Raw genomic sequence first — 25,915 nt, forward strand, 5'->3', positions numbered from 1 at the left:
TCTTGATGATGTAACATGCTTCCTGACAGACTTGTGGAGTAAGGGCAAGCCTGGACCTGAAGGACAAGGAGCCAAGCAGAGAGCTGGACTGAACTGTGCAAGGGTGGGACAAGGGTCTCTGCAGTTCCCATAGCTCCCTCTGGAGCACCACCCCAGTGGCTGCACCAGCCTCTCCAGCTCTACCATCCAGAGGAGATGTGCAAGCTCTTGTGACAGATGCCGCACGGGGAGTTAACAAGTCTAAGTGTTCTGTCTCCTCTGTAAGCGGGAGCAAGAGACCTGTCCTCGAACTGCTGGGAAGATGCAGTGAGACAGACTGCAAATATCCAAGAGACCTACCCAACACTGCCTAGCTCCCCAGCACACTCCCCATGTCTACTCCAACACTCGTGGCTCCCCAGCACCCTTCCTAACCCCACCTCCATATTCTGTTTCCCCAATAACCTCCCTGTGCTTGGTCAATCTGCTCCCCCAATAATCTCTAAAGAATTTTTTTCTTCACCTCCAAAAAACCCCAAGCCAGGCCAGGATAGGATGCCTTTCCCTGCCCTACCCAGTCTTCTCAGTTCTACACGTTCATTCAGCACACCCCTCTAGGATACCTGACACAGATCCATTTTGAACGATCAAAGGGAGGTTCATTAGCCATACTGTGGTACTGGACAAAAGTAGTGGAAACACCTTCAAAAACAGAACAAAGGGTAACCACAGAACCTAAGGCCCAAAGAACCCAGAGGGGAAAGCCATGAACTGGCAATAGAAGGGGCAGACAGGACCTGGACTTGGGTGGGAACAGGCTGAGAACTGGATGCAGCATGGGAAGTACTCTAGACACAGGCGGTATTCAGTGCTTTATGTGTGCAACAACACTGTGAGGCATCCATGATCAGACCAAGCCAGACTCCAACCACAGATATGAGAAATGAGACCACTTCCCCAAAATTAAAGCTACCAGTAAGATCCCCAAAGCTCAAACCAGACTGAAAATCATGTACCCAACAGACGGAGGAGTTCGGTCAGCCCCCATGACGAGCAGAGCAGAGCAGCAGGCACTCACAGCCTGGGCCAGGGCTGCTGCACCTGTGAGTCCCACAGACCAATGAGGCGATCAGCTTCCCTCCAGCCAGACAGGAGGGCCCCGTGTGTGGTGGAATAAAATGTCCGATGTGTGGCTTCCCCAGCGAAGAGTATCTGGAGCTGCAGAAAACAGACCAAATTAGAACAGGGATGTGAGCAGGACAGCTGTGGAGAACTACACCGAAAACAGAGACCCTGGCCACCCATCTGCAAATGTGCAGAAGACATCACTGCCCGCACCAGGCAGGTGTGAGTACTAAGAGATGCCCAGGTGGTAGGGCCCTGAACCATCATCAGAAGGGTTGCTGAACTACCATGGGAGAGTGGGGCTAAACCAAATACACCACACAGTGGTGAGAAGTCACTGCCTACAACTAAAAGTGACATGGCAACAGCAAGCTGAAAAGGACCATGAGACACCTGAAAACTGAACAGTGACTACCAGGTGATACTGATTAGCTGTCTTAGAGATACGCACCGGGATATCTGAATGGCGGCATACTCAATAAGTTAAGGGACAATGGGCAGACCCTGGGGTGCGTGGGGTGGAGCTGGGGGTGGAGCACCTACTGCTGGGGGTGGAGCACCTACTGCTCTACAATTGATGACTTCCATAATTAAATTGTTCTGAAACAGGGTCTCACTATGTGGCTCTGGCTGGCTTGACTTGACTCTCACTTTGTATACCGGGCTAGCCTAGAACCTGTGGTGACTTTTCTAGCTGGGATTACAAAGGCTTGAGCCACCATGCCCAGCTAAATGTCTTAAAGTGACAGTGTGAACATGTGCTTTCAATATTAGAATCAGACAGAGAGCTGTGGGAAGTGGCAGTAAATGGCAGAGTACCTGCCTGGCATGCTCAGGGCTTCATCCCCAACACAAAGAAAAAGAACTAAAACAGCCAGAAGCAGAGTCTGGGGAGAAGATGGTATTCCTACCAGCTACCTTTGTTTCATTTTATTTCTGTAGCAAGCACTGTAAAAGTCCTTAAACCATGGGTATGTGTGATTCTGATATGAATAACACATTTTTCATTTGGGTCTGAATTTGTTGAGACTGTCTTACTAGCCTTGGCTAGTCCAAAACTTGTTCTATAGACCAGGCTGGCTGTAGACTCGAAACAGTCCTCCTGCCTCTGCCTCCTGAGTGCTGAGATTATGAGTATATGCCAGCACATTCAACTTTACGTTACTTCTATTTTCAAAAAGAAAATGGCTCTGAGTCTTTGAGATCACTGCCCCACCCATCACTCACACCACATCATGTTTAGGCCTTAGCAGCAGGATCCCCAGTGGCTCACACCAAGGCAGGCCACTATACCTGGGTACCAGTTTCATCAGCAGGGAGGGGCTGAGCCAGCAGATCTAGGTCATCGCCAGTACTGCCAACAGCCACATAGCTGTAGGAACCTCGGGTGTATGGGGCACTGTGCCAACGAGACCTCAGCACACTCTTGGCCGCTGGCATTTGTGGGTTTCCTGAAACACAGAGATGTGGCATGTTAACCTAGAACTCTCACTAACCTGGAAGAAAACCAAGCCAGTGTGTGTTTTCCTAAGGCATCCTGTCTCAGCTGCTCTTCCAGCACCACACAGGGACAGCTGGTGCCAATAAGCAACACCATGAGATGCCTCCTGAAAGTGAACTGACATGCTCTTCTGAGCCTCACTTTCCCTACCTGAAAGCACCTGACTAGGGACAACGGCATGTGTTTTGGGTGGAAGATTTTAGAAAATAAAACTAGCAAGTGTTTGCAAACCGTTACTAGCCCACTGCCGAGGAAAAAGGCTGTCTTGGAAATGTGCAGAGCAGAATCTATTCTTCTCCGTTCTGGGTTTACTTACTCTTTAGAGACTGGCCAATAAGAACATATGGCTGGGGAGTACCTGTCATTCTTCGGAGTACTTCGGTTAGAGAAAGAAGCACTTCTTCATCTGACAGCGTCTCCATAAACTCCGACTCAAGGCCAGCAATAAACCCACAGAGCACATGTGAAGACCTGAATGCACAGAAAGACAGAGATGGATCAGCTGGCCACAACCCACACTATGCCAGGGCCAGCACCACCCAGAAGAGTCCCTAGAGTTCTCCCAGGGTCTCAGCTATTTACACAACACTAAGGCAGCATGTGCCGCTTCCACTACGTCACTTGTACCAATGTGCAAGAGAAGAGGGGGTAAACTGTCCCTCAGAGAATGGAAGTCTCAGCGAGCCATACCAGTAGGCTCCATGTTCGTCACCACCAGGCACACTGGGGGAGGAGGGTGAAGGGTTCTGATTTCACCTGAAAAGGTCCTTGATGAAATAGGAAAAGCTGCTGGTTTTATTAAATTTTGACCCTTGGCTGCATTTCCCTATATCTGTGTGAAGAAATAGAAGAGGCATAAAGAACGTTTAGAATGCCGTCAGTGAGTCTGGGGCCAGCAGACCTAGCACTTCCTCCACACACCTCTTCTTTATTTTTATTTTTTTTAAAGATTTATTTATTATGTATACAGTGTTCTTCCTGCATGTATGACTGCAGGTCAGAAGAGGGCACCAGATCTCATTATAGATGGTTGTGAGCCACCATGTGGTTGCTGGGAATTGAACTCAAGACCTCTGGGAGAACAGCCAGTGTTCTTAACCTCTGAGCCATCTCTCCAGCCCATACCTCTTCTTTATATACAGGGACACCTCATCAAACATGATACTGAGCATATATTTTCTCAGGGGAAAAAAAGGTGCACAGTATATATTGATAACAATGAAATCTAAGCTCTCAAGCAAAACCTGGAATTTCAGCAAAATTGTACATGTTGCCAACAGTGTAACAGCTTCATGTTACTGACAGTCTTCAAATGTCAGGGGTGATATTGATAAACTTAACTTTGGACATTACTGCATGAACCAACATTTTCTGAATGACACAAATTATGCCAAGGTAAAAGCCAGTGAATTAGCTACAGGCTCCATGAGAGACCCTGTCTTGAAAAACTGGGTAGAGAGTGACAGAGAAAAATCCCTGAAGTCAACCTCTGGCCTCCACACATAGTAAGCATACACACATATATACAAACACACATGGTGGGGGGAGCATATTTTCTCAAACAAGTTGAATTTAAAAGGTGGCAGAGTTTTGCTTGTCTTCAATTCTCCCTGATACCTGGCCTAACAGAAGACACAAGAGTCTCAGCTGCTTCCGTCCTCATTTATACTGAACTTTATCTAGACAGATCTGGGGTTAGGAAAAAGGAACAGTGGGGTGAGAGAGAAGGCTTAACGGTAAAGGAGCACTGGCTTCTCTTCCAGAGGACCAGGGTTCAATTCCTAGCTCCCACATCGTGGCTAACAACTCTAACTCCAGTTCCAGGGAGTTGCCCTCTGTTGGCCTCCTCAAGCTCTGCAAGAATGTGGTGCACAGACATACATGCAGAGAAAACACCTCCACACACACACAACAAATATTAAGAAAAAGGGAATAACATTCATGTAATTTTTCAAAAAATGTTGTTTTTCAATGCTAGTGGGACGCGGAGTCTAAGTCCACGGCAGCCATGGCCTGTTTCCACACTCCTTGAAAGTCAGTCACACTCATGTGAAATGGCTCCCTCTTTCCCTCCTTCCCTCCCAGGAAGAAGGCTGCTCTGCAGCTGTGGGATCCTGCTGCCACTTAGTCTTTTAGGCTAAGAACACGGCCCTTTCCTGCCAGGTCTCTAAGTGGAATGTGGACTTCTTCCTCCACACCACATTAGTTCAGTGTGTTCTGATGCTATCAGAATCAGTCCCATCTGAGACCATGCATGGTGGTACTTCCTGAATTAGTACCTAGTCCACATACACTGCTTTATAGGATGGCTGAGTCATAAGTTGAGACCTTCATCTGTGGGGCTTGTCTATCTTTTGTAGATAGGATTTCACTATATGGCCCAGACTAGCCTCAAACTCATGTTCTCCTGCCTCAGCCTACCTAGTATAAGGATTACAGGAGTATATCACCATGCCTGGTTAACTGTGGGTCTCTGCTTCCGTATGTAGAAGGGTCTTTCCATCCCATTTAAGTACTACTTCTCCAGGTATAGACAGATCCATACTTCAAATTTCTTTCTATCTACAAATCACAACTTCCTACAGAATTTCAATTTTTTTTTAAGAACAGACATTCCAGGAATCCAAGAACACATTCTAGGCCCCCGTTGGTCTCTCAGAGAGCCAGGCTGCAGTACGTAACCAACACTTGGTTGTTGTCCCTCCTCCAGTGAAGCCCTCAGAAACACCGGTAATGAAGCACACACAGCTGGGTCCTCCGACAGGCTAAGGTGAGTAAGCAGGTGAGAGCTTCCCTAGAGCTCCTTGATGCATACATACTCAAAAGGAGGCAGGACCACAAAGCCAATGAGTTTCTTGAACCAGGTGTCTTGGAGTGAGAGGGCTGTGTCCTGTAGGGGTGATGTGTCCTCCCATACCACCTGGATGAACTGGCAGTCGGGCTCCCAGAAGGGCTCCTCAAACTCCAAAAAGATTTTGTTGTTGGTACCAAAGCCTAATTTTTTGATGGCTTCTGCCTTTTGGGCAGGCAGTGGTGGCTCAAAGAAGGTATCTTGATGTTCTTTGAGAAAACCTGCAATTCAGAATTGGATGTGGTTTAAGATACAGGTCCTGTGGTATATGCCTTTAATCCCAGCACTCGGGAGGCAGAGGCAGGAGGATCTCTGTGAGTTAGAGGCTGCCCTGATCTATAGAGTGAGTTCCAGGACAGCAAAAAGTTACGTTTTAACTAGAATCTCCATCAACAGGAACCTGACTTGATTATACAAAGGGCTTCTAAGCATCTCATACATTCATTCAGGTCCCTGGAGACAAATTCCAAAAGCTAGACCATCAGGACTCAAGGTTGACTGCTACCAAATACTGGAGGGGTACTACAGACCCCTCGTTACAGACTCTGTGGGGACATCTCACTCCTGACCTTCCACTTCTAACTGCCAGTCACACTGCTCAGGGTCAGTCTGTAGTAGTCACCACACAAATTTCACCCAGAAGGCTTGTTTTGCCTTTTACTGTGGTAGAAATTGAACCCGGGGCCTCATACATGCAAGCACTCTGTCACTGAACACACTTAGATGAGTCTAAATAGAAAAAAAAAATTAGCCCACAGTCAAACAACAGTCAAAGCAGAGGAGAGAACATTTGCTTGAAGCCAGTAAGAAAGGAAGGGCAAGGCCTTTAATCCCAGCATGTGGGAGGCATAAGCAGGTAGAGCTGAGTTTTTGACACCAGCCTGGTTTACACAGTGAGTTCCAAGCCATCCAGGGCTACATGGTGAGACCCTGTCTCAAAATAAAAATTAAAACTTAAAAAAGGAAGGAAGGAAATCAGTAGAACAGGAAGCCAGCAAGGCCACGAGCAGGCACAGGGACAATTTCCCCATACACAGCGGGCATGGGAGAGGAGGCATTCTATCTAGGTTTTCAAGAACAAACTGTTCCTCAATCTATGAAGATGTAGCCACAGAAGCACTTGGAAATTTACATGTAAACACCATGTGAAACAGGGAAGTGAGAACTCCTAAACTCCCACCAGTATTTATTAATAATGACATCTCTACACAAGAAACTATTAGCCAGGTGTGGCAGCTCATGCCTGTAACCCCAGCACTCAGTGCTACAAAATGTAATAGAGTACTTTCATCCATCTGAAAATCCTTAGATGAAAACATGAAGTCAACAGCTGAGCAAATACCCAGAGCCAGGGGAGGGTAGGAAAAACCAGGGGCCACGGGTGCCTGGGGTAGGGATAGAGACAGAAAACTTGATCAGAAAAAGTGAGTTCTACCTAAGGGCACGGTGACGATGACATGATGAGCAGGCAGGCGGGTACCATCTTCACACTCCACCAACACAGGGAAGGTCTCCCCTGGAAAAGCAGCTTCCTGGAAGGACCCATTCCAGTGAATGGTCTTCACCGGCTTGTCAAAAACCATCGAATCCTTGGGCAGGGAAGCCAGTATGCAGTTGGTAAGTCCTTGGTAACCACTAGAAGAGACAGAAGTCGATATGTGGCGAACCAGGCCCTGGAAGGGTAGCCATGGCAGAAATAAGCCATCCAAGGTGCCACCCACCAGTCTCAATGGGAGCATCACTCAGAGCCAGAAAGGGAGGCAGAGGCAGAGTGCCTTGGTGGGGCAATCCCTTAAAACACAAGACCATTTAACATCTACTTCCTGGCTAATGAGGGTCACAAAAGTGACTGGGTCACATAAGAATTAGAGCTCCCCACTACCACACCAGCCCGATGTTTGTGCACTTCCTGAGTCACAAATGCCTACCAGCTGAACAGAAGAAGCCTTGGGCTTGATGGGGGGAGTGGGGACCAGCCCTGCCAAATGCTTATGTGCCTGGCAACAGGCACAGCCCTGTCTACCATAGGGGAGGAACCTTCTAGCTCCTCTGTACCTGAAGCCCCCTTGTGTAACACCTGGCACATTAGAGGCCCCAGGAAATCAGAAGAAATGAGCATTCGAGATATTTCCTTCTCAATTTCCTAGAAACATTCTTGCTTAAACAAACAGAACTAGGAGAAAAAGCAACCAATTTCTCTGAATGGGGAGGGCAGTTCCCTCACCTGCCCACTCCGGGCCTCCTCTCTCTCCTTTTTCCCTCCTTTCTCCAGCCTAGTGCCTCTGCCCAGACAGGATGGGCAGAGTGGGCAGAGCTGTGACCCATACCCAGCCAAGGTGCAATCCAGTCCCGGCAGCACTGTATACTCCCCGAATGGCGCAAGGGCCACCAGGTCCATGCTGTGGGTGCCGCTCACGCAACACTCTATATTGAAGAAGGCATTCAGGATAGCCAGCTTGAGTTTCTTCGTGTCCTCATCCTCAATCCAGTTAGCCACCTGCTGACTTAGCTCCTTCTTCAGAAACTCTCCAACGCTGGCCACTGGGGTCTCAGGAGCATTCAGGAACTCTCTGGTTCGGTCTATTAGTTCATAGTACAGATTGCCCATCTCTGTCACCAGCTCCGGGATCACACATGTTCCAGAGCTGGTATAGCTCACAGAGGGCAGGGCCACGTGCCCTCCTGTCTCCACCAGCTGGTTCTCCTCTGATAACTCTTTCTCCCCCAGGAGCCCGAACTTCGCAGCCAGCTGGAAGACAGGATTGCCCTGGGAGGGCCCATGGATCCAGTGTGCACCCAGCTCCACTACACCACCTAGGAGGGCACAGGAAATGCTACCTGTAAGTTCCCTCTCCAGAAAAATCAGCCCCACCCTTTCCCAAGCATACTCTCGAGGACATCTTGAGAGTCACACGGTCCCATTGTATACCAGGACCTCAGGAGCCCTCAGGGTCAAGTGGTTCCCAAAGGCAAAGCTTGGCCAGATCAAACTTAGGGAAATCCTGGGGAGAGGCAAGTCGGCCTGTACCGGCTTCGGAGGACACTCAAAGAGAAACCGAGAGGAACCCCCAGGGCTGAGCAAGGAAACTGCAGAGTTGCCTTCTCTGGTGTGTACTCTCCTAGCTTTGGGCAGTTCACTTTCGGGGTCCGGTGAACGTGGGTGTGTGTTCCTTTACCCCAAGAGACTGAAAAAGCTTCCTGGATCAGTACCAGTCCGATGGGGTCCGGGGTCGGTCAAGGGGCCCAAGGGGCGGTTACCGAAGCAGCGTTCCGAGCGGATGCGGCCCCCAGCGCCGGCAGTGGCCTCCAGGACCCGCAGGTGTGGAGCAGCCGGATGGCTGCAGAGTCTCTGCGCAGCGCCCAGTCCAGCGATGCCGCCTCCCACCACCAGCACCCGCGGGCCGCCGGTAGCCATAGCTTGCTCAGGGTCCTCCAGCGACCGGTGGCCCTAGGCCGCCCCAGCGGAGGCGGGCGGGGCGGGGCCAGAGGCGGGGAACTAGGTGGAGCTATGTAGAGAAGGAGCAAGAGAGTGTGCGTGGGACTGGAGGTGGGGTGAGGGGTGGGGCCTATGGGGAGCCAGAGGGACCAGGCGGACGGCAGGCGAGGTCCGGGCAGCCTTGATGAACATTCGGAACTGGACCCGAAGAGAGGGAGGTGGATGTCCCGTGGCCTGCACTGTGTCAGCACTGTGTGATCCACGTAGGCTAGTGGCTCCCGGATGCGCCCAAGCTCCAGGTGCTCTGAGCCGCGCCCTTCCTGTTTGGATCCGCCCACAGTCGCCTTAAGAGGGGTGTGGGTGTGGCTGCCATGGGTCAATGTGAGCCAGCATCCCTACAAGGGTACTTGGTCTTCCAGAGGCATCCTTCCAGGCTCCTATAAGCAGAGAGTGCACCATAGCTCTAGTCACCTTTCTACTGGAGTATCTGCTCACAGGAACCTGCTGCGTGAAGACAGGGATCCTTTAAGCTGAGAACACTGATCTGGCCAAGCTCTGCTAGAGCAGCACTCACAGGCTAAGGGGTATTATAGAATATTAAGGTGTGTTACTTTTGTTTATGTTGCATTTGTTTACTCTGTGAAACTGTGTTACTTTTCTAAAACAACTAATGGTCTAATGAAGAACTGAACGGCCAATAGTGAGGCAGGGGAGAGAAATGGGTGGGGCTGGTAGGCAGAGAGGATTAATAGAAGGAGAAATCTGGGAGGAAAGAAGAAAGAGCCAGAGAAAGAGGAGGACATCAGGGGGCAGCCACCCAGGTACACAGCAAGCCATGGTAAGATTTACAGAAGTAAGAGATCGGGAAAATCCCAGAGGCAAAAGATAGGATAATTTAAAATTAAGGAAAGCTGACAAGAAACAAGCCAAGTTAAGTCCAAGTGTTTATAATTAAGAATAAGCCTCCATGCGTGATTTATTATTTAGAGCTGGGTGTTGGGCCGCCCAAAAGAGTAAAAAACAAGCAAACAACAGAGGGGCAAAATGTCTTTGCCCCATTCACTCAGTCCGCCCACTGAGAGCAAGTAGAAGTGGTATAGGGAAATAAAACCAGTTGTATGCTACGGATAAGGGGTGATGGCTCTGACAGGGATGGGAATCGTGATCCTATGCGTGAATCCCTTTCTGGAGAAGGTATATTCTAAAAAGCAGGTGGTATGTGCTCTCCACTCAGCTCTTAGAACATCACCCTTGTTCACTTGCACAGTTAGTGTGTTTAACAGGCTCTTGGGAGTCAGGAGCTGAAGCTGACCTCCAAAGAAAAGATAGCAAAGGCATCCCACCCTACATCTATCAAAGAAATGGACCTAGAGACAAAGAACTCTACCAGGCCTGGTTCACTCAAAATGCCAGTCTTTAATACCCACCATTTTCCTCTACCCAGTCTTAAAACTTCTGTTAACAACTTGGTTTCACTGGACATAGAAAATCGAGTTGGAACTGATGCGAAAACGTCCTTCCTGCTGGCTGGTTTTCATAGTGTCAAAAGTTGCTGTGCTTGCTGCTGTAGGAGAAAAGTCATCAATGGTATTACAGTGTCAGTTCCCACATACTACAACACTGACTGCCAAGATGTGCCCACTGGCCCAATAGGAGCACAAAGGTTATAAAGATAACCAACTGGATTAGATTAAAGACCTGCTCCAAAGGAGAGAATTCATGCTTATTACGGTAAACCAGATCTAAAGTTTAGCAGGTCTTGGGCCCTAGGTGGGAAGGAGGGACCTACTGCCATCTTGCTTAATCTCCATGTTGTCAAACTGCCTTCTAAATGTTTCTGTTTGGTTGTTTGTTGTTGTTTTTTTCTGTTGTTTGGTTGGTTGGTCTGGGGTTTTTTTTTATTTGTTTTGTTTTTGTTTTTTCAAGACATGATTTCTCTGTATAGCCCTAGCTGTCCTGGAACTCACTCTGTAGACCAGGCTGGCCTTAAACTTGGAGATCTGCCTGCTCTGCCTCCCAAGTGCTGGAATTAAAGGTGTGCACCACCACTGCCTGGCTTGTGTTTATGTTTTTACTCACAGGTTAGTGCTGCTCTCAACCTTGACCAGAGATGTTTCTTCTGCTGTGGGCAGCAATTAATGCAGAGACTCACAACCAGTCCAAGTGCTGAGAATAAGTGACAACATTGAATAGAGCATCTGTATCATCCTCCACCCCCACGGCTCAGGGAACATCAAGGAGAGGGAAGGAAAAGAACATATGAGCCCTGGGGGCCAGAGATCACATATTGCTCTTCCAGAGGACTGGCGTTCAGTTCCCAGGCCAGCACCCACATCAGGTGGTTCCCAAGCACCTGTAACTCTAGCTTCGGGGATCTGATTCTCCCTTCTAGCCTCTGTGGGCACCCATGCATACATGGTATACATACACACATGAATTAAAAGCTAATAAAATTTTTGAAATTAAAAAAAATGTAACAACCAGAGGCATGCTATGAAACACTGTCTTCTGGACATTATATGGCCACTGTATTCATGAACAGGCTGCAGCAATGATGACCTACACAAGATCAAGCCAATATCTATCAACATTCTAACAGGTAGCACTAATTGGACACAGTGTATTGCAAAAAGGAGGAGGTGCCATGAAGGGGGATGCGTTGAAGGTGCTTGGGGAAGTGGGAAAGATAGTTAGGGATTGATATCATCAAGATACATCATTTATACTATGAAACTGTTAACAGATAAATAAAAGATCTTTAAAAATTCTGTGAACAGAGCAGCCTGGGACCCAGTGCCCTTGCCTTCAAGCACAGACTGAGTAGTTAGCCTGTCTCAGCTGGTATGTATATTTTTGGTTTCTCTTTCATCTTTTCTATAAAATTGGTTTTTTTTTTTTTTGTTTGGGCGGGATTAAAGGGGGAGCTTATATAGTCCAGGCTGGCCTCAGACTTGCTATGTCAGCATGACTGATCTTGAACTCCTGACCCTCCTTCCTGAACTTCCCTAGTGGGGCTGCTGTGTACCCCACCATGCCTGACCTTTCCTATGCAATTGTAACCCTGCTACAGGAGAGGCATAGTCTGCAAATACATCTATTTTTCATTTTCCAATTCCTATGTTAATTTCTTTGGGATACAGGAAAATTGAGGTGGAAACTTTGTTTTGTTTTTTGAGACAGGTTTCTCTGTGTAGCTTTGGTGCCTGTCCTGGATCTCGCTCTGTAGACCAAGCTGGCCTTGAACTCACGGAGATCCGCCTGACTCTGCCTCCCAAGTGCTGGGATTAAAGGCATGCGCCACCACTGCCCGGCGTAGTAGAAATTTTGAATGAAGTGCCGGGTGATAACACTTTGGGCCTCCAGAGGTACAGGGCAGGGACAGTAGTGTTTCTTGTCTCCTAGATGTAGCACCACAGTCTTAATCTAAAGGCTGCCCTGCAGCTGGGGTAGTCACATACTCATAAACAGACCACTGGAGACTAGGCAGATACAGTCACGTGCTTGTCCGTCCGAAGGCAGGAGGGCCATGTCTGACACCACAGATGATACCTCCTATGTGACTTAACCAAATCAGGCTTGTTCATTTTTGTTTCAAAGCAAGACTTATCAATATAGAATTTGCATGTACTTCCCCCACATGATGTGTATAAGCCAGTGGCTTTTAGCATACTGGCAGAGTTGTACAGCCACAACAAAGTCCAAAATGTTTTCATCGCCCTATTCTGGATGGTTCATATGAAGAGTTAGGTAGACAGGATGAGGCCTTTGTGAATGGCCGTCATTGATCATGATGCTTTCAAGGTTTTTCCACATTACATTGCGTATCAGTACTTATTCCTTTTCATCATATATTGGGGTGGAATTCAAGCCTTTGGGCACGCTAGGCAAGAATGTTACCACTGAGCTGTACCTTCAGTTTCCACAGTATATTCTAACATATTAAAAGGCATCCATTGGCCCAGTGTGGTACCACATGCCTTTAATGCCAGCATTTGTGAGACAAAGACTGTTGTGAAATATTCCTTTGCACTGTGTGAAGAAATGTCACTGTGACTAGTTTAATAAAAAGCTGAACATCCAGTACCTAGGATTTCCAGGCACAGAGAACACTAGGAAGAAGAAAGGGGGAGTAGACAGACAGACAGAGAAGCAACATGGGCAGTACAGAGTAAAGCCACGAGACAAAAAGTAGAGTGATAAAAATGGTTAATTTAAGTTGTAAGAGCTAGTTAGTAACAAGCCTAAGCTATCAGCCAAGCTTTCATAATTAGCCAAGCTTTCATAATGAATAATAAGTCTCCATGTGGTGATTTGGGAGCTTGCAGGAGGGACAGGGAAAAAAAATCCACCTACAAAAGATAGGCAGATTCCAGGCCAGCAAGGGTTATATAGAAGACCCTGTCTTAAAAAAAAAAATCTAAGGTGTCCACTATACAGACATAGGATCTTTGATGGACATTTAGGCTATTTCCACTTTTTGGTCCTTGTGACTAATGCTGCTTATGTACCTACAAGCTGCTATGAGGCTGTGTTTTTATTTCTCTTGGGTATTCACCTAGAAGTTGGTTTGATGTTTTAACTTTTGAGACAATGGCAGGCTTCCAAAGTGGCCATTCTTGTGGCTATGTTGTGCAAGGCCAGAGTTCAATCTCCAACAACATGTACACACATACACCTCACAAAAGCAAAGTGACCACACCAATTTGTACTCCCACCACTGAAGTTGAATGAGGTAGGAAAGACCAACTATTAGATATAGTGATTTATTTATTGATTTACATAAAGCATTGCTTGTATTGCCTATTTGCCAAGCATGCTTCAATTGCTGTCTGGAACAGAATGACCTAGAGAAATCGCTGAAACAATGGGTCATTCCCCTTAACAACCTGCTGACTGCCACATAGGCTTCTGTAAAAGCTCGATTGCTTGCCTGCACCCCCGCCCCCCCCCCCCCCCGTGGTCTTAGAGTATAAAACGAAAACAAACTGGACCTGGCTCTAAGCCTTTCAGGAGCCGTCCTGGCTTCAGTCCACCGGTGACATCTCCTCTCTTCCACTTTCATTGGTGTCTGAGTGCTTATTCCAGAAAGATTCCCCACACCACCACCAATGTTGAAGGCTCCAACTTTTCCACATGCTTTCCCACACTTACTGTTAACTTTTTGTTACAGTCAGCCTTATAGGTATGAAGTGGGTTTGATTTGTATTTCCCTAATGACTAATGGTGTTGAGTATCTTCTCATATCCCTCAGACAGTACATCTTTATTGAAGAAATGCATGTTCATCCTTCATTCTTTACAGTTCAATTGACTCTTACTATTGGGTTGTGAGAGTGTGTTGGATATTCTAGACACAAGGCCTTCACCAGATGTAAGACTTGCAGAGAGTTTTCTCTCATCCTGCTCGTGTCTTGTGTCCCCAGTCTTGATGGTTTCCTTTGAAACAGAGTTTTTGGTGGAATCCAGTTTATACTTGTGATGGCTCTTCTTGTTTGCCAATGTGACTACATCACAGGGCACATCTGTTAGGGATTTTCCTTGACTGGATGATTTGAGTAGGAAGACCACCCTAAATCTGGGCCACACCCTCTTGTGGCAGCCTAATGTAAAGGACATAGAAGAAAGAAGCTTTTGCTTTTGGCCTGCTCACCCTCACTCTCACTGGCCAGTTCATATATCCTGCTGTTGAGGCATTCCCTCACTGATATTAGAGCCTACTTCTTCTGGATTCTGACTATGCTGACCAGCTGAGCCCTCCAGTCTTATGGACTGAACACGTACTGCATTCTTGAACTTTTCTTCAGGAGACAGTCTTTGTTGGACTAACTGGACCACAGCCTGCAAGCCCCAGAATGCACAGGGAACCCTGAGAGACATGGGGGGCATCCCTTCCTCCAGGCAGGTACCCCAGAAACTGTTCCCCTTTCTCTCATGGGAATCTCCCCCAGGAACAGGCAGAAGCAGTGTGATCATCCTGCCTCCTGCTGAAGAAAGACTGTTTCATTTTGCCTCTTTAACCTGGGGTCATATGCAGCAGACCCCTTGTGATCAGGGGTTCCAAGCCCACAGAACCACCAAGGGTTTTATAGGCAGGTGCCAAGTACCTGGATACTGGGGTCGATCTGTGTCTAGAAGTCATCTCAGGCCCCACCCAGCCAGTGACCCTCACATATGATACCGCATCTCTCCTCTCAGGCCAGGTATGCCCATGCATGTAAGAAGCCAGGGGAAATACCTTCTATCAGTTCTATTCCTCTAGAGAACCCTGACAAATACAATACTCTCACTCTTCTTCTGTCCCTAAACTCAGAGGACAGATCTTAACACCAGCCCTGCGTTGCTAGATAACCCCTGTGTTTGAGCCACTTCATTTTGGAACTACTGTCACAGTAGCTTGGCCTATGCCTGTATAAAGCCCCTCATCAGCAAAAGTTTGTTGGTGATCTGTTTCTGTTTCTATTCTACCTTAGTCTTGAAATAAAGTTTGCTGACTTTCTCTTGGTTTGAACTGTTTTCTTTACATTATCAATTTTGCTTTTGTCTGTAGATGCTATCCCAGTGTTTGCAGGACCAGGGCAAGAATACAAATAAAGACCTAATTAAGACTTGCTAAATATTTCAAAGTTATAATTCAAGATAATTTACGTGAACAAAACCTCTGCTTTCTTTTAAATGTATGCGAATCTTCCCATCTTGTAAAAACACAGCTATTCCTAACCTGGTGTTATGAAGCTAGTTAGCTGCCACGTAAAGAATTCCTCTCAAGCGGAGTATGGTGGCACACGCCTTTAATCCCCCCCACTTGAGAGGCAGAAGCAGGCGGATCTCTGTGAGACCAGCAGACAGCCTGGCCCACATGGCCAGGCAGGGCTATGTAGTGAAACCCTGTCACAAAACTAAACAAAACCGCCTCTCACTTTACCGCTTTACGCTCTACGGCTCCATCTACAATCACGCCTTCCAGCGGTCAAGACCGACAGCACACGGCCAGCGCAGGGGAAAAGACACAGCTGCCTCTTCCAGCCTGTCCCTTGGTACTGGGCACAACACCAACGCGGAGCAATTAGCAGCCTTCTCAAAGAACTGCAGCCCTGCATCGGCGACCATCCTCCCCACCCCGCCCCACCCTGCCTACGGCATCACCCGTCTGTCCCCTTCGGCTTCCGTCTCCGGCTAGCTTGGGATCTGGGGCGGAGCGATTCTGCAGGCGGGGCGATTCTGCAGGCGGGACTAGTGTCTCTACGCCATGGCGGCCCTGCGTGCTCTGCTGCCCCGAGCTTGCAGCTCGTTGTTGTCCTCGGTCCGCTACCCAGAACTTCGGCGCTTCGCCTCGGGTGAGTGCGCACGCCGGCGGGATCCGTCACCCCACTTTGGGTGGACTCTCTCCTCGGAGCCTCCGGCTGGTTTCTTAAACCCCAGCCTCCACGCACCCTCACTTGATCCTGGACCGTCTCTCCTGACTCCAGATCATTTGTCTGACCTCCACTTCCACAAGCATGCACTCCCGACGCTTGACTCGGAAGTACCTAGACCCTGGATTCGAGTACTCAATCCCCACACCTAAACCCAGATTCCTAACTTGAAGCTCCTCCCACCCTTGCCCCTCCTTCGGAGCCCCCACCTCCACTGCTCGCCTGACCCCTACCCAATTCCATACCCCACTCAATTCCTGACCCCCCTTAATCTGATCTTAGTCTCACCTAACAAGTCCAACCCGAGCTTAGCACCTAGAAGCCCTGTCTGTCGGGAGGGTCTTGGCTGTAATGGCAGCTTCTCAACCCTAGAACTTCATTAAGGGCCAGGACCTCTAGCCAGCTGGGAACTCCATGTGCATTTAGGTAGCTTTAAGAGACTATGAAGGTAGGTTAAGCAAGGCAATCTGAGTATTGGGGAAGGTTTGCCTACAGGGCCTCCTGTCCAGTGCCTCTTGGTCCACTGCCCTCGCCTGATCCTGTCCTTCGAACCGTCCAATCAGCGAAGACCATACTGACACACCCACTTTCCTTCCCAGCCAGCCAGATAGTCCCTGCCTTCTCTCTCCTTGGCTGGACTCTCCTGCAGCCATCTGGTGTTCCAGTGTTACCAGGAATTCTTGGCCATGCCCTGAGGCTAGCTAGGGCTTCTGCACCTCAACCTGGATTGGCTGTCCTGTCCTGGCTCCACTGAATGGCAGGCATCCTACTGTTCAACAGTGCACCTCACTTAAGTTACTTCACACAAGCACTGTGTTAAGGAACAAAACACCCAGAACACAGACCCTCACTTTCAGGCCTATCTTCCTCCTCCTAAATCCATGGCCTGCACCCCCCAAGTCTGAATTGGCTGCTCCTCCAGGTCACCTAATGGTGCTTTACATGAGCCTCTGTCCCACCAGACTTATTGCTCTAGCAGGGCCTAGGCTCTGTCCTGCTCTCACCTGGTGTCATGGTCTGGAAAGTGCTGGCATATGGGGTGTGGATGTGTGTGGGGGGGGGGGGGGACGACTGTGCTAGGGTTTTCTTTTTTGTTATTTTTGTTTGTTTTTTGAGACAGGATCTTACTATGTAGCTCTCCAGCTGGCCTGGAACTAGACCAGGCTAGCCTGGAACTCACAAAGATACACCTGCATCTGCCTCCTGAGTGCTAGGATTAAAGGTGTGTGCCATTGCCATCATGCCTAGGCAGATCATAGCCGGAGCTCCAGGCTGACACAGTAAGGATGGTACTGAGTCCCCGGTCTGTACCTGTATCAGCCAGGGTTCTGTAAAAGAGCAGAACTGATAGAATGAATATATATTATATTTGCTAATGTATAATATACATATATATTAATAGTGGGTTATTAGAGTGGCTTACAGGCTTCAGTCTGAGTAGTCCAACAATGGCTGTCCTCTGACGAAAAGGCCAAGGATTCAGTAGGTGTTCAGTCCAACATACTGGATATTTCAGCAGTCTCAATCTGGTTTTGGAGCCCAGGGAAGTCCTAGAGAGCTGAGGGTCTTCAGTGTACACTGGAATCCCAAAGAAATAGGTTCCAACACCAGAGAAGGAATGCCTAAGAATAGATTGGATTGAGCCTGGAGAGAAATGGCTCAGTGGTTAAGAGCACTGGCGGCTCTGCCAGAGATCCTGAGTTCAATTCCCAACAGCCACATGGTGGCTCACAACCACCTGTAATGAGATCTCGTGCCCTCTTCTAACATAAAGGCATACATGCAGGCAGAACATTGTATATATAATAAATAAATAAATAAATCTTTGGGGGGAAAAAGAATAGATTAGATGAGCTTGCCATTGAGAGTGAGGGCAAAAAGTAAAAGAAAGCTTCCTTCCACGTACTTTTATGTAGGCTGCCACCAGAGGTGTGGACCAGATTTAGGGTCCGGTCTTCTTATCTCAAATGATCCAGATAAGGAAATCCTCCACAGGTAGCTTGAACTGCTTGGGTTTTAGTTGATTCCAGATGTGGTCAAGTTGACAACCACGATTGGCCACCACAGTGCCTTTAATATCTTTATGATGACAATCCACTTTTGTCCTCTCGACCCAGGTGCTAACTTTCAGTACATCATCATAGAAAAGAAAGGAAAGAATAGCAGCGTGGGGCTGATCCAGTTAAACCGCCCCAAAGCACTCAACGCACTTTGCAATGGCCTGATGGAGGAGGTCAACCAAGCACTGGAGACCTTTGAGAAAGATCCTGCTGTGGGGGCCATTGTGCTCACTGGTGGGGAGAAGGCATTTGCAGGTGTGCTGGGCAGCCATGGTGGTAGAGGGTAGGGGGATGCTGTGGCCTGTGGAAAGCAGCAAAATGGACCAGTTTCTCAGTGATGGGAGGGGTGGCTTAGGATATACTAACATGTAAAGTAAGCTGTGTGGAAGAGCAGTTCTGTGTGTTGAACGTTCAGGGATGTTCAGGTCCTCACTGGTAAGGTGAAATAACCAGCATAAGCCCAGCCTCCTCTGAGTGTACCTGGCATCCACTGCCTGCCGCAATCCCCAACATTACCTTCCTATAACAGACAGCCTGGTGAGTTGTTGGTCCATGTATCAGCTATTCCCACTATTGTGGGAAGTGCCTCCAGGCCCTGTGCATGGGGATACAGGACTGAGAAGTTCTTTGATGTCTGGTAATTAGAACCTTACTTCTGTCTGCCTCAAGCTGGAGCAGACATCAAGGAAATGCAGAACCAGACATTCCAGGACTGTTACAGCAGCAAGTTCCTGAGCCACTGGGACCAGATCACCCGGGTCAAGAAGCCGGTCATTGCAGCTGTCAATGGTTATGCTGTAAGTATCAGTCCCAGAGGTCTCCTGTGCAAGGTGGAAGGAACTATGCTTGTGTAAATAAAGTATAGCAAAGATGTGTGTCTTTAAAAGGCCCATGGTGTCTTTTGGTAACTGCTTTGTTTGATGGAGGCTCATTGACTAATTCCCAGGTGTGTTAATGAGCTTTTCTGTTTCTGTTCAATTGCTACAGTGGCTATACTACTCGTGTGAAGGCTGTGAGTACTTTGTCTGTGTGCACACTAGGGTTCCTGCTTCACTAGGCCATTGAGAAATGCAGGGCTAGTGGAAAAAAACCTGTGATTATTACACATGCTGATTATTTAGTGAAACCCGTCCCTAGGGGTGGTCAGCTACCCACATTCACGCCCTTGTCCTGTCTAGCTGATTTGGAGTCACTGTGTTAGGCTGAGTTATTCACCACAAAGCCAAAAGTCTTTACTGCCTGGCCCTTTGCATAAAAGTCTACAAGCCCCTGGTAAGCAACATCTCTCTTATATTTATTCTACCACTTTAATCTAGTTTTGTCCTGCTAGGTTAACATTTGCTGTTATCTGACTCTGTTTCATGGTTTTAGAAAAGTTCCTTAAGCAAATAGAATGATTTTTCTGCCTGGGCTCCTCTGGTAAAATCCCCCGGCTTATGAACAATTTTTCTTTTTTTTTCAGCTTGGTGGGGGCTGTGAACTTGCCATGATGTGTGATATCATCTATGCTGGTGAGAAAGCCCAGTTTGGACAGCCAGAAATCCTGCTGGGGACCATCCCAGGTGAGAATGTGTCAGCTGTAACAAGGCAAGCCTGAGTCTCAGCACCAAGGCTTGCATCCAAACACAGGCCCCAGATGGACAGCTCTTGTCTGTTGAGGTTTCTCTCTGCCAACTAGAACCCGAAAGACAGAGCAGATGAAGCTCAGCACAGTCTGAGAGCTTCAGGCCATGTCCAGCTCTTATGAATATACAGATCCTAAATCTGACAATATCACACCGAGTGGGCACTGGCTTTTAGCCACGGCGGTTCTTTCCTGCTCATGATTCATATACCCTTAAGAGTTTTGTACACCCAGAGCTTGGGAGAAAGATGAGTAGCCATGGGCTTGCACCAAAAACTCTGTCCCATATGACTCTGGCTCTGTACACTCCTATGTCGCTGGCCTTCCTGAGTTCAGCACATCAGACTGTGGAATCTCAATCCCCACTGCCTGGGAAAGCTCTGAGATGTTGAGAAAGCATCCCATTGCTCTGGGGGGGGGGGGGGGGGGGCGGATAGCAGAGAGGGCCACCTGCTAGACCTGGCAGGAGAAGGTGAACACTCAAAGAGAAAAGACTTGAGCCCTCAGGAAAGAGACCGCACTCAGAGAGGAGGCCTCCACTGCTCTCTGGGTTTGACCAGGCTTGTTCTGAGATCCTGGACAGTGGATTCAATATCTTGATTCAGGTCTGTAGAGAAGATGACTGATGCTGGGATTTCGTCCAGCACATGCTTTCAGGGAGACCTAGAACCTTCTAGGATGGTGGGGAAAGAGCTAATCTAATTTTTATTTCTTCCTTCTTAATGCTGAGAAGGAACCCAGGACCTCGTGCATTCTAAACCTCTGTCACTGGGCTGCATTCCAGACCTGAGTTTCTTCTCAATGTCACTTGACAAAGAGCCACTAAGACCACAAATCTCTCCCTGTAGGTGCAGGGGGCACTCAGAGACTTACGCGTGCAGTTGGCAAGTCACTAGCAATGGAGATGGTCCTCACTGGTGACCGCATTTCAGCCCAGGATGCCAAGCAAGCAGGTGATGTCTAATGTTGTGAGCTGGGGGAGACTTGGGCTGTATTTGGTGTCCCCATGGGTAACTGGCCTTAGAGCCCTAAGGTTCTGGCATTGGGTTTTATATCTTGAAATATGTTATGCACAAGAGAGTGGCAACATATGTTTAGGTTAGAAATAATAACATCTCTTCCTGATGGGCGATGGTGGCACACGCCTTTAATCCCAGCACTTGGGAGGCAAAGGCTGGTGGATCTCTGTGAGTTCAAGGCCAGCCTGGTCTACAGAGTGAGTTCCAGGACAGGCTCCAAAGCTAAAGAGAAAACCTGTCTCAAAAAACCAAAAAGAAAACAAAACAAAACATCTCTTCCCACTGCCCTTTGAAGGCCCTTAAAGGCCAGCCCTTCCCCTGCCCTTGGCAGTGACCATAAACCTCAGGTTCTCTGTGCCATTTGATCCTGTAGAGAGCATGGCCTGTGTAATTTAGAGTTCAGGGACTGGAACCTAGCAGTGGAGAGCACAGTCACCCGCTATTAGGGATAGCCATCCCTTGTTTAGGCCCCAGAGGACTTGCCTCTCAGTTGTCATTGGGTTCCAGAGGAAGTGGACGATGCTATTCCTGCATGCTATTCATACTTTTCATATTTTAGGTCTTGTAAGCAAGATTTTTCCTGTTGAAACACTGGTTGAAGAGGCCATCCAATGTGCAGAAAAAATTGCCAGCAATTCCAAAATTATAGTAACCATGGCGAAAGAATCGGTGAATGCAGGTAGGGGGTCTGCTGGGAAAAGAAAATGGGAAGAGTCCACATGACTGCATAGATGAAGTTGTGAGGTTCCAGATTACCCCACCTTGTCCCAGGCAGCAATGGGAAAGTTTTCGGAATTGTAGTTTGCCATAGTGTTCCAGGTTTTGGTCACTCAAACGTCTGTCAAGATACTCTGTGTATCTCTTTATACCAAGACCCAAGACTAGGCCAGGCCTAGGACATAATGGCGATGCAGTGTCAGGCAAGACCAAGAATAGAGCCACAGCCCCTGAAGTCACTGGTCTGTGGTTCAAGGGAAAGCGCCTCCGAGGACCTGGAGCCCATGCTCTGGTTATGCAAATGGGCTGTAGCCTGGTGTCTGCAGTGGCACAGCTTATATGAAGCATCTTTATCAGCTCTCAGCTCATTCCTCAGAGCTGCCTCATCCTTTTCTTTCTTCTTCTCTTTAAACGTACTCATTTATTTCTTTATTTCACATTTTAATTTATTGAGGGGTTATCCCATGGTGCACATGTGGAGGTCAGGGAATAATTTGAGGAGTCAATTGTCTCCTTCACCATATGGGTTCCAGAGATTGAATTCCAGTTGTTATTAGACTTGGCAATGAGGACTTTTATCCACTGAACCATCTGGCTGAGTCCTTTGTTTGGATTGTGAGGCAAGGTCTTACTCTATAACTGCAGCTGTCCTCAAACTCTGGATCCACCTGCCTCAGTTGCTAGGATTGGACATATGTATCACCACACCAAGTTTGGAGTCTTTTTTAAAAAAATACATTTAGTTATTTATTAACATGTGTGTGAATTTATATACATGTGTGTATGTATGTGGGTGTGTGTACCTTTCACTTTGGAGGGCCTGGGGTTGTTCAGAGAGTCACCAGTCTGACTCAAGTTTTGGTTTTAGTAAATTAGAGGCTTTTTATTAAAAAGAGACTGGCCAGGACCAAACCTGGCTCCTGTGACTCCTCTAGGTGAGACCTGATTTTGTAACAGACATCCAGCAGGTGCCTCAGCTGTCCAAGCAAGCAAGTATTTCATACAAAAGCAGAACTTAGCAGTTAGCCTGTTTAACCTTGTGACCAACAGGTACAAGACCTACAGGGTAATAACAGAGGGGGAGTTACAAGGATTTGTGGGATACCCAGCTTGTCAAATAGGTACAAAGACCTGAATGGAGTTTTTGTGGTTGTTTCAAAGATTTTACTTATTTTTATTTTATGTGTATGAGTGTTTGGCTGCATATATGTATGTATATCACATGTGTGCATGGTGCAGCGGAAGATATGGGACCCCTTGGAACTGGAGCTACAGACAGCTGTGCACTTCCCTGTGGGTTCTAGGAAGGGAACCTGGGTTCTCTGCAAGAGCGCAAGTGCTCTTAGCCACTGAATCATCTCTCCAGCCCCAGGAATGGAGTCTTAATGTAATAGTTTATCTCAGCATTTGGAACGGCACTGTGTTTCTGCTCAGTGTCACATGTAGAGCCAGCTTAGGGGCAAAAGATGTGACCTAGAAAGGTTGCTGCTACTTCCAGAAGGGCCACCAGCCCTTCGGGGTTGCTGCTGGCCATGATTAGATGTGCTGGTGTTTAAAGAGCCATCCAGTGTTCTGCATTGGAAAAGAAGGCCCAGAGCAGATGCTGTCCCTGCTGCCTAGCCATTCTCCTCCATTATTCATGCTTTACTGGGCTTCTGTGTTCAGTTTTATCAGCCACCTCAGGTCCTCATAGCTGGATAGATTCTACTATTTGTCCTTTGTTCATTTCTGGTGTTTTTCCCTTCTGAGGGCCCTGGACTACCACGAAGGTGTTTAGGAGGCCTAAGAGAGCTGTTTGTTTCCATGGCTACCTCAATATGGGCCGTGCATGTGAGAAGTGGGGAGAGCTAAATCAGCATGGGGGCCACATAGCCTGCAGCCCTCTCTGTGGATCACAGTCAGTCCGGCATGGGTGCCCCAACATTCAGCACTTCAGTTTGTAACTCCAGGGCTTCTTTTTCAGCCTTTGAAATGACCTTAACAGAAGGAAATAAGCTGGAGAAGAAGCTCTTCTATTCCACCTTTGCCACTGTGAGTAACAAATATCCTGCTTAGGATTCGAGTTCGTTTCTGTTGCAGAAGCTGTAGAGAATTTCTTACTGCAAAAGGGCCCCGTGAATTACACCACTAAACAGCAGCTTCTGTATTTAAAGTGGAATTCATAGCTGGGCACAGTAGTCCCAAAACTTAGGAGCCAGGGGACAAGGAGAATTGCTTGAACCCAGGAGTTTGAGACCAGCCTGTGCAACACAGAGAAACCATCTCTAAATATTGTTTATCCTTTATGTATACGTGTTTTGCCTACATGTATGTAAAATACTGTATGCATGTCTGGTGCATGCAGAGACCAGAAAAGGGCACTGGATACCTTGGAACTGAAGTTACAGACTATGGTGAGCCACCATAGAAGTGTAGGGAACCAAACCCAGATCCTATTCAAGAGTAACAAGTACTTTGAACTGCTGGGCCATCTCTAACTACTATCCCACAACCCTATTTATTTTATTTTATTTATTTGTTTGCTTGTTTTTGAGACGGGGTCTCATTATGTAGACTTGGCTAGCCTGGAACTCACTGTGTAAATCACACTGGCCTTGAACATATAGAACTCTACCTGCCCCAGCCTCCTGAATGCTGAGATTAAAGGAGTGTGCCACCATGTTTGACTACAGTTCACCTTTTATCAAAAGCTCATATCTAGGTGTTTTAAAGAGTCTTCTGATCATCAGATGCATTATCCATTGTACCACTGGTCCAGTGCTAAGTGTTTTATTTTAAAAAAAAAAGTTAAGAAGCTGGAGAACTGGCTCAGCATTTAAGAGCATGTACTACTCTTCCAAAGGACCCGAGTTCACTTCCCAGCACCCACATCAGATGGCTCACAGTCACCTGCAACTCCAGATCCAGAATGATATCACACCTTTGCTCTCTGTGCTGCACCTGCACGTATCTGCACACACTCATCACACACACACACACACACACACACACACACACTTAAAATTTTAAAAAAGCTTTTAAATGGTTTGGGCCCCTAGGGAAGAATCGAAGGTGTGTGCACATAGTGTGTCCACAGGCTAAGGAAGAGGCAGGTGTAAAGCAGAGTTCTGTTGCTGCCCCACAGCTCTGACAGTTTCCCAACTCAGACCCTGCCAGATACAGAGGTGTTGTGAACACGAGTTAACTGGTGCGCGTGTCATGGCTCCCAATGGACTGTATCCTGGGTGGTATACATCCCCCATCCCCAAGCATAGCACTGTTTGTGGGGAATCCCATCTTTCACGGGCTGCTGGTGGACCCACTGCAAAATCAAAACGTCCTATCGATGAACTTGGAAAGCAGGCAAGGAGGAGGACGGAAGACTACCTCAAGATGCAGGCTATCAGCCGAGGGGCTTACCAGGAAGACGTAAACTTCACCTCCCTTCTTCCTTTTCCTGCCAGAATGACCGGAGAGAAGGAATGGCCGCATTTGTGGAGAAGAGGAAGGCCAACTTCAAAGACCACTGAGAGCTGGCAGCTGAGCTTTGTGCCACCCTGGAGAGGAACGCTCAGCCTGTCAATTGAGAGGCAAATAAATTCTCCTGAAGGGTAGCGTAAGCCGAGGTTCCTACCGCAGGCTTTGGGGCTGTGGCCACAGCTCAGGTACTCGTGGTGTGGCCTGCTACCTTCACCACTGTTGGAAGTCAATCTTTCACAGGCTTCTAAATCAGAAATCTGGGAAGCTTTCAAGGTGTCTTGATTTTTTATTTTTTTTACTTCACTTCAGGGACAGGTGCATGCTTGGACCACCCATACCCCTGTCCACAGTGTCCACAGTGCACAGCTCAGGGTGTGGCTTCAAGTGGGAAGTGGCCCTGTCTGCTGTTTCCAAGTGCAGAATAATTCAATTCAAAGTGACTACTTCAGTTTAGTTTCAACTCACCTGTAGTAGTCTCTAAAGAATGAATGTGTTTTCTAATTATTATTGCTGTTATTTTCTTATAGATAGGGTCTCACTGTGTAACCCTGGCTGCCTGGAACTTACTATATAGACCAGGCTGGCCTCGAACTCTCAGAGATCCACCTGCCTTTGCTTCCTGGTGCTGGGATTAAAGGTGTGGGCCACCACTGCCCAGATGTTTGTGTGTTTTTTAACTTTACCCTCTTAACCACATCTGAGTACACCATCAAGCACTTTCGCATCAGAGTGC

General features: G+C 47.8%; 2 protein-coding genes across 3 annotated transcripts; one reads left to right on the forward strand and one right to left on the reverse strand.

Moving 5' to 3' along the window:
- Nucleotides 1–836: 836 nt before the first annotated feature.
- Nucleotides 837–8,982, reverse strand: Paox (polyamine oxidase). Of its 2 annotated transcripts, none has more exons than XM_052713015.1 (7): nucleotides 8,667–8,982; nucleotides 7,784–8,270; nucleotides 6,892–7,091; nucleotides 5,425–5,677; nucleotides 2,964–3,076; nucleotides 2,398–2,555; nucleotides 837–1,197 (listed from the first exon to the last, which is right to left on the reverse strand). In XM_052713015.1, exons 1-7 carry the CDS (start codon nucleotides 8,869–8,871, stop codon nucleotides 1,054–1,056), a joined length of 1,560 nt encoding a protein of 519 aa, XP_052568975.1. In that variant the 5' UTR covers nucleotides 8,872–8,982; the 3' UTR covers nucleotides 837–1,053. The 2 variants fall into 2 exon arrangements, with proteins under 2 accessions (XP_052568975.1, XP_052568976.1); XM_052713016.1 differs by having other exon boundaries at nucleotides 8,715–8,968.
- Nucleotides 8,983–16,094: 7,112 nt separating this feature from the next.
- Nucleotides 16,095–25,841, forward strand: Echs1 (enoyl-CoA hydratase, short chain 1). The gene is made up of 8 exons (XM_052713024.1): nucleotides 16,095–16,225; nucleotides 18,421–18,618; nucleotides 19,033–19,160; nucleotides 19,826–19,925; nucleotides 20,836–20,940; nucleotides 21,566–21,685; nucleotides 23,687–23,754; nucleotides 25,167–25,841. Exons 1-8 carry the CDS (start codon nucleotides 16,138–16,140, stop codon nucleotides 25,230–25,232), a joined length of 873 nt encoding a protein of 290 aa, XP_052568984.1. The 5' UTR covers nucleotides 16,095–16,137; the 3' UTR covers nucleotides 25,233–25,841.
- The last annotated feature ends 74 nt before the right edge of the window (nucleotides 25,842–25,915 follow it).

The sequence above is a fragment of the Peromyscus californicus genome, unplaced genomic scaffold (genome assembly GCF_007827085.1).
Source record: "Peromyscus californicus insignis strain IS unplaced genomic scaffold, ASM782708v3 Scaffold_4__1_contigs__length_199733344, whole genome shotgun sequence".
Classification (NCBI taxonomy): Eukaryota; Metazoa; Chordata; class Mammalia; order Rodentia; family Cricetidae; genus Peromyscus; species Peromyscus californicus.